At 38.3% G+C, this 7,455-nt stretch overlaps 1 protein-coding gene across 5 annotated transcripts in view; it reads right to left on the bottom strand.

The window, feature by feature from the left end:
• The window catches only part of carm1 (coactivator-associated arginine methyltransferase 1), a 99,299-nt gene extending 92,977 nt beyond the window's left edge, over nt 1–6,322 (bottom strand). For 4 of the 5 annotated variants that reach the window (XM_077535661.1, XM_077535662.1, XM_077535663.1 and 1 more), the window contains exon 1: nt 6,133–6,322. In XM_077535661.1, coding sequence (XP_077391787.1) covers nt 6,133–6,274 — 142 coding nt within the window. In that variant the 5' untranslated portion in view covers nt 6,275–6,322. The remainder of the gene's footprint in view (nt 1–6,132) is intronic. The other variant, XM_077535664.1, reaches the window with a different exon arrangement.
• Nucleotides 6,323–7,455: the final 1,133 nt, after the last annotated feature.

Below are 7,455 nucleotides of genomic sequence, written 5' to 3'. Positions count from 1 at the left end.
TCTTAAGGCTTTTCTGACCAATTTTCAACTGGATCCCTTCAACGAGCTAAGCACAGTAGCTAAAAACGTAAAGTATGACATTTATTGTCACCACTAGGTGGCGCTATATGTATAAGTGAATTTTATGATATAGATGTTTTCAGGCCGTGACTATTAAGTTGCATGAGAAATTTGAGATTTTTTGGAGCTTGTACATGGGAGTTATTAAGCATTTTGTCTTTCTAGACAAATGAAATTTTAAAGGCAATTTTGGATGCCCCGCCCCCGTCATATAGTATTTCGAAAAGTCAAGATTTTTTGCCCAGTTGTTGTCTCAGGTCTTGAGATGATACCTGGCAAGTTTGAAGTCAATTGCATGAAAAATGTTTGCAAAGGGGGAAAAAGCATGACCACAGTGAATGTGCCAAAATGGGCCAAAATTGGACATTCAAAAATTCATAGCTCACTTCCTGTACATTTTAGGAAATGGCTTTCCACTGACTTTTTTGTGCGTCTCGGGGTGCTACACGTGCCTGCCAATTTTCGTAGCTCTAGGTCAAACGGGCTGGAATTGATTTTTATTTGTCTACGCTAGGGGGCGCTATAGAGACGCGTTGTTATGACAAGTTCATAATATCAAAGTTTTCGCCGGGCCCGAAGAGAATGCAAAGTTTGGTGAGTTTTCGTAAATGTTTAGGTCCTCAAAAATGCGATCGAAGAAGAAGAAGGAAGAAGGAAGAAGGAAGAAGAAGAAGGAAGAAGAAGGAAGAAGAAGAAGGAAGAAGAAGGAAGAAGAAGAAAGAAGAAGAAGGAAGAAGAAGGAAGAAGAAGAAAGAAGAAGAAAGAAGAAGAAGAAAGAAGAAGGAAGAAGAAGGAAGAAGAAGAAGAAGAAGAAGAAGACTTACAAAAACAAGAGGGACATCGCAGCGGTTGCTGCTCGGGCCCTAATAATAAATAAATAAATAAACACCCCAAAAACAACACAAAAGACGCGGCAAGATATGCCACCTCGATACCAACGGTGCTTCGGGTATTGTAGAAAAGTCAGTATCGTCACATTTTCAGAATATAGGCATCGACTTGGCACTAAAGTATCGGTTCTTGTGACAACCCGAGTTATTACTCATCGTCTTTATATTCCGCCGCCGCCGTAGCCTCTTTAATGTACATGTATTGTCACGTTAGTGAACCAAATATGCCAAGCGGCGAACTAACAACAACAACTCTTTAACTCTTTCTGTCGGCCACAGCCACGCCAGAACAACAACAGCTCCGAACGCGTTTAGCTTGCCAAAACAAATCCTGTGTTGCCTTCACGGACCGCCCAGACCATGGGAAACTACCCATCCCTCGCGACCCATCCACAAGGATTGGTACAGAATGCTAGTTTTTTGTTTTTTTCAAATCGAAGTTGTTACGTCATATAAGCAGGTATAATTTTACTTTGCCTACACTTTAGCATGTGTGAGTTTAGTGACTGAAGTGACTTATTTATTTTTTTAATTGGTATACTGAATTTATCCATCCATCCATTTTCTTGACCGCTTATTCCTCACAAGGGTCGCGGGGGCTGCTGGCGCCTATCTCAGCTGGCTCTGGGCAGTAGGCGGGGGACACCCTGGACTGGTTGCCAACCAATCGCAGGGCACACGGAGACGAACAACCATTCACACTCACAAGCACACCTAGGGACAATTCGGAGCGCCCAATTAACCTGCCATGCATGTCTTTGGAATGTGGGAGGAGACCGGAGTACCCGGAGAAGACCCACGCGGGCACGGGGAGAACATGCAAACTCCACCCAGGAAGGTTCGAGCCTGGACTCGAACCGGAGACCTCAGAACTGGGAAGCGGACGTGCTAACCACTCGACTACCGTGCCGCCTATACTGAATTTATTTATTTATAAATACAGTGTTTATATGTCAGCATGTTTCATGGAACATGACAAGTTGGATATGTTGAGTGGTAAATTGTAACTAGTAGAAAAAAAAATGTTATATTAAAATGTTTCATTTGCTTTTATCTTAAGATCCTGTAATATATAATAGCTCTGATATTGTTTATTATAATTAACTTTTTGTTGGGTTAAAAAAAAATAATCATTGAAAAGGACCTTCAAAAAATTAATCACACATGATATCGCAATTGCCATTTTTGGGAAAATAATAATAATAATAATAATAATAATAATAATAACAAATAGATTATTTTCCATAATTGTTCAGCCCTAATTGATACATCTCAAACATCACAACATATTACATCAACATTGTGAAACATTCATACAACACCACCATGGTGGCTTGATGTTCTGCCAGTCCCTTTGGCAGGTTCATGTCACCAACAGCAGAGGTCCCCAACCACCGGGCCGCGACGGGTCACACATTTGAAAGAATATTTAAAAAAAATAAAATAAAATACCTCCGGTTAATTGATTAGCCGAGGCTTAAAAATGTTTTATTTTGAAAAGTGACCCGGATTCTATCTGTTTACGACAGACTTTTGCCGCTTGTCAGGATGCTAATTATCTCAGTCTCATCGCGCTGATGCTAACCGACAAGTTAGAAAAATGAGAAAAAAAAACAGACATATTTGGAAAGTTTCTTTAACGGAGAAAAAGCCCTGCGATGAAACTACACAGAAGCCTGTGACCAAGAAGAAAAAGGTGCATGGACTTACAGCTACAGGTGATTCCCACGCACGATGGCCCGTTCTGGGGCGAGCAGCTCTGAATCTAGCGTTATGGTGAGTGAGTTACTCATGTTCTGTGGTGCCTGCCCTTGTTAGGTTAGCGCATTTGAGCAGGGCGCTGCTCATATAGTTACATAAAAAAAATGGGGCGTCCGTCACATTACTGTTATAGCTACCAAATACCCCAGTTTTTGTGTTGCTCGCAACATACCTAAGCATTACCAGAGTGACCTCACCATATTAAAGCGTTGTTACTCTTGTTATGGTGCTTGTGCTGCTAGTACAGGTCAGGTACATAAAAAATACATTGTGGATTTGCGTTAGTTGTGATATCCTTCTATTAACTGGCCGCCGAAACACCCTTGTGGTGTTTGTGCTGCATCGTATAGGTGCATAAAAATTAGGGGTGTGCCAAAAAATCGATTCATAAAAGAATCGAGATTCTCATTTATTAATTGAATCGATATTAATATCCAAAAATCGATTTTATTTAAATTAGAAATGAAGAAAAAGGGGGAAAGGCAGTTGTAGCCCACATGCTGTTTTTGTGGAAAAAGGCACTTACAATACAAAATTAATAAAGGTTTAAACAAAAAAAAAACAAAAAAAAAGACTGCATATCTGTAAATTGAAGCAGAAATCATTTTTCAATCAAATAATTTTGAATCGAAAATCGTTTGAATCGAGAATCGATTCTGAATCGAATCGTAGACCCAAAAATCGTTATCAAATCAAATCGTGAGACAGTCAAAGATTCCCAGCCCTAATGAAAATACATAGTGCGACAGTGGATTTGAGTTTGTTGCTGTAGCCTTTTATTAAGCAGCTGCCGAACAGCCGCCAGAGAAGGGAAGAGTTACGTGGCCCTCAACAGGAAATTTGTTTGGATGGATGGATGTTTTTATCTAAAATTAAGGTGATTAAACAGTTGCTGTTTTTTCCCCCCATTTAATATAGCCAATGGCACTCACCATAAATACACTGGGGGAAAAAAAATGTCGATGATCAATGTGATCGGTATTGGTATCGGCCGATCTTACTCATTGATGATCGGTATCGGCAGCATAAAACCCTGATCAGAGCATCCCTACATTACATATATTTTTAAATAATCGGCAGATTAATTGGTAATCTGTATTTTGTTCTGCCAATAATCGGTATCGGCCTCAAAAAATGCATATCGGTCGGGCCCTACTCATAATATTAAATGTCGAAAGAATTAACAAATAACAGGTGTTCTTTAAATTTGGGAGAAAAAAATATTAATAAAAAAAACTTAAATTAAGCGATTAATTTAATCATGACTGATGAAAATTCTAAAATGTGATTAATCTGATTTTTTTTTTAATTAGCTGTTTGGCAGCTCTCGTTATTATGGAATAATAAGACACTTAATTGACAAAGATTCAGAAAAATGAATGAGAACACCCCATACAGCAGGGAAATAATAAAGCTTTTACTGTTAAATGTTGCCGTAGAACAAGGGTGTCAAACATACGGCCTGTGGGTCGGATTAGGCCCGCAAAGGGGTTTACTCCGGCCCGTGAGACGACTTTGTAAAGTAAAAAAAATAAATAAAAAATTGTAATGTCGGACCAATTAATCAGCCAGCCACAATCAAATGTATAAATTTGTTATTTCACAAGCAGTCTTCAGATGAGTAATGTAACTTGTACACGGAATCGCCGTGGAAGTCATTATTTTACACACAACTTAAAGTTATAGTTTGTTTAAAAAAAAACAGACCAACATAAAATTATAGACCAACATAAACGTGTTAAATAAGACATAAAATTCAATTACTGGTAACACAAATTACATATGATAGGGATTAACGTGATTAATTGTGCCACACGATGCATTCTGGGAACTATATATATGCAAAACAGGCAGATTTAACATGTCCAGAACTCATACGGGCAAAGTGTTGCCATGTTTCATTTGCATTCGTGTTATTTTTTTAAACAATAAATTACAGTTGAACTCCGTAATTTAGGGCGGGCCCAAAAATCTGCCTATAATTGACGGCAATTGTTTTTAAGTTATATACCATTATTTTATTGATTCGGCCCACTTAGTAATATATTTTCCTCCATGCGGCCCCTGAGCTAATATGAGTTTGACAACCCTGCCGTAAAATATAGTTATTAAATGTTTTACAGAAGATGCATTGAGCAAATTAAAATATAAACAATTACTAGCTGTTCAAATAGACATATATAAAATATCTCTGTGACGCAAGTGCAGATTTACAATATTTTTTGTAAAGAAGTCATCAAAATATTGTGTGTGTTTTTTTTTAAATATGATTTTTTTTAGCCCATATCGCCAAACACCCCCAAAAAATAAACATTTTGCAAAAATCTCGTATCATCTTGTGGACTCAATCTCATCTCATGGGATCTCTGTCTCGTCCCATGCCTATTGCTTAAGTTCATTTCCACATTGTATGAATAGCATTTCCATTCCTATCAAAACCAGGGTGGATCAGACCTGGTCAAATGTAAAAACGACCACATTAGATTTGTTTTATATTACAACAAACCATATTTATGAGCACAATTCATGCCGTTTTTATGATTAAAATAGAAACAGAATATGTCTAAAATTATTGTTGGGAAGGAATATGGTGATGAATGCAGTCCTCGTTTTATTTTAGGGGGAAGGAAGGAGGCGATTGTTGCAAGAACAAAGATGAATGCATCAGTAATGAAGGCCCTTCTCCACAAATAAAATCCAAATGAACACAACCCTAATCTTAATCCACGTTTGTCAAAATATATATTGCAATGCAAAGCAGCGTTACATTACACGGTTTTGTCTAGTAACTGGGTTTTGGAGACGATATACCATATGCGACATAAGTCAGCCGCTAGGACCTCAACATGCTGCTGCTCGTAATATTTATTGACGTCTTCACCAAAACAAGCTTAGAACCTCAACTTGAAAACTTGATTTTTAACCCAAAACTAGCCCCAAACCACAATGTGATAAATTATTAGTTAAACTGTGCCAGTAATTGCAATTGATAATCAACGTAAAAAAATATTACTAGTCTATGCTAATTAGGCAGGCTAGCATTAGTGTTCAATTATTAAGAAACCATTAAATCACACACCTTGATTATGTTTTGCGGCTATTCGAAGAAAAAATTCTTTATGAGTGCGATAGTTTAAACTGTCTAACTTATTCGAGAGTTTAATGATACCTACTACAGAGGCTTCGAGTAAAGCAGTAAACGATTAGCCTTGCAGTTCCCTCGTGAAACTGCTACTAAAAAGAACTTGGTCCCTCACGCGTTACCGTTAGCCAAGGCTATCAGACTGGCTGCATAGCATAGCATAGCATAGCATAGCATAGCATAGCATAGCATAGCATAGCATAGCATAGCATAGCAATTGTATTGGTCAAGAAGATGCCCCATACGTCCGATGCGTTAATGTTTAAATGGTTAACGTACCGTTAGAGAGGTTGAGTAATGCAGTGTCCTGTGTGGTTTTTACTTCCAATCGCAGAGGTTGCTGTTCTGAATGTCGCTGTATGTCTCCATTTGCGTCTCCGATGGACAGGAGCCGTACACCGGGATACACAGAGACCGCCATTTCCAATCGGAAAGTGCAGGCAGGCAGGCAGGTCTGTGGTGCATTCTCCTTCACAGATTATGGGGTACATGAAACACTACAACAGCGCCCCCTTTTTTATTTAATGACATTACGTAAACATGTACATAACCTTGCATAATTAAACTCAATCCACCATATATCGAGTTAAAGTTTGTATAGTTTAATTTCGCATAACAACATATATTTGTGGAGACACGACAGCAATAACAAAATGCGATGTTAAAAGTCTTAACATGGCATCCGAATCTGTACTGGTTTGTTGTCATTAGATTTCATTTGTTAATCTCTATTTTGAACATAAAAACATTCAAATAAATAAATAAATAGATAAATAAATAAATAAACAAATAAATAAATAAATAAATAAATAAATAAATAAATAAATAAGATCAATCAGCATACAATTGAAACGCAAGGGCACGTTCGGAAATTCACTCTGATGGTCGCGCAATGCGGTCGATGCACTGACTGGATAGCGGCCGCCCATACACGCCCGTCCAAGCCGTTGAAGTCACAGGGCGAGGCGGGGTGGGGAGTTTGTGCCGGGGTGGTCACTATTTTTTAACAAGTAAAAACGCTCAGTTCCATAGACCCCAATATTAGATTTGGCAGAGGCATCTTTTGTTGAATTATAGTTATAATTAGTATAGTTATAATTCTTGAATTAAAAAAAATACATTGACAGCTGTTAATACTATCATAACAAGCAAGATTGCACACGGCCTGCAAGTTAGAGGATTTCATTCTAAAACTCACATTCAACTAGAAAAAGCATATTCCAGGGACTTCATACCAGTGGACAGATCTCACATCCCAACTGATAAAACGACACTACAATGGTCACATTTGAGACAGCCCATAAATTAACACCGTTGCAAGACTGTGAAGTGTGACTTCTCATTAGATATGATTGCCCGTCAGCGTTGGCACCCTTGGATGTCATTAGAGGAGACAACAATGAACCTTTTGCACAAAGAACTGAGCTTGGATGGAGCATAGTAAGAACTAATCCCCATCTCAGTAGACGGGGAGGTCAGAGCTTCGTACATCGAGTTGGAGTGAAGGAAATTCTTCTGGTATCTTCAGCCACCAGTGTTTTTAAAGTTCTTGAGTCAGACTTCAACGAGAGAGGCCATGAAAACAAAGATGACAGTCACCGT

Source organism: Festucalex cinctus, chromosome 1 (assembly GCF_051991245.1).
Source record: "Festucalex cinctus isolate MCC-2025b chromosome 1, RoL_Fcin_1.0, whole genome shotgun sequence".
Lineage (NCBI taxonomy): Eukaryota > Metazoa > Chordata > Actinopteri > Syngnathiformes > Syngnathidae > Festucalex > Festucalex cinctus.
The sequence above is the reverse complement of the archived record's forward strand: the minus strand, read 5'-3'. Positions and strand labels throughout refer to the sequence as shown.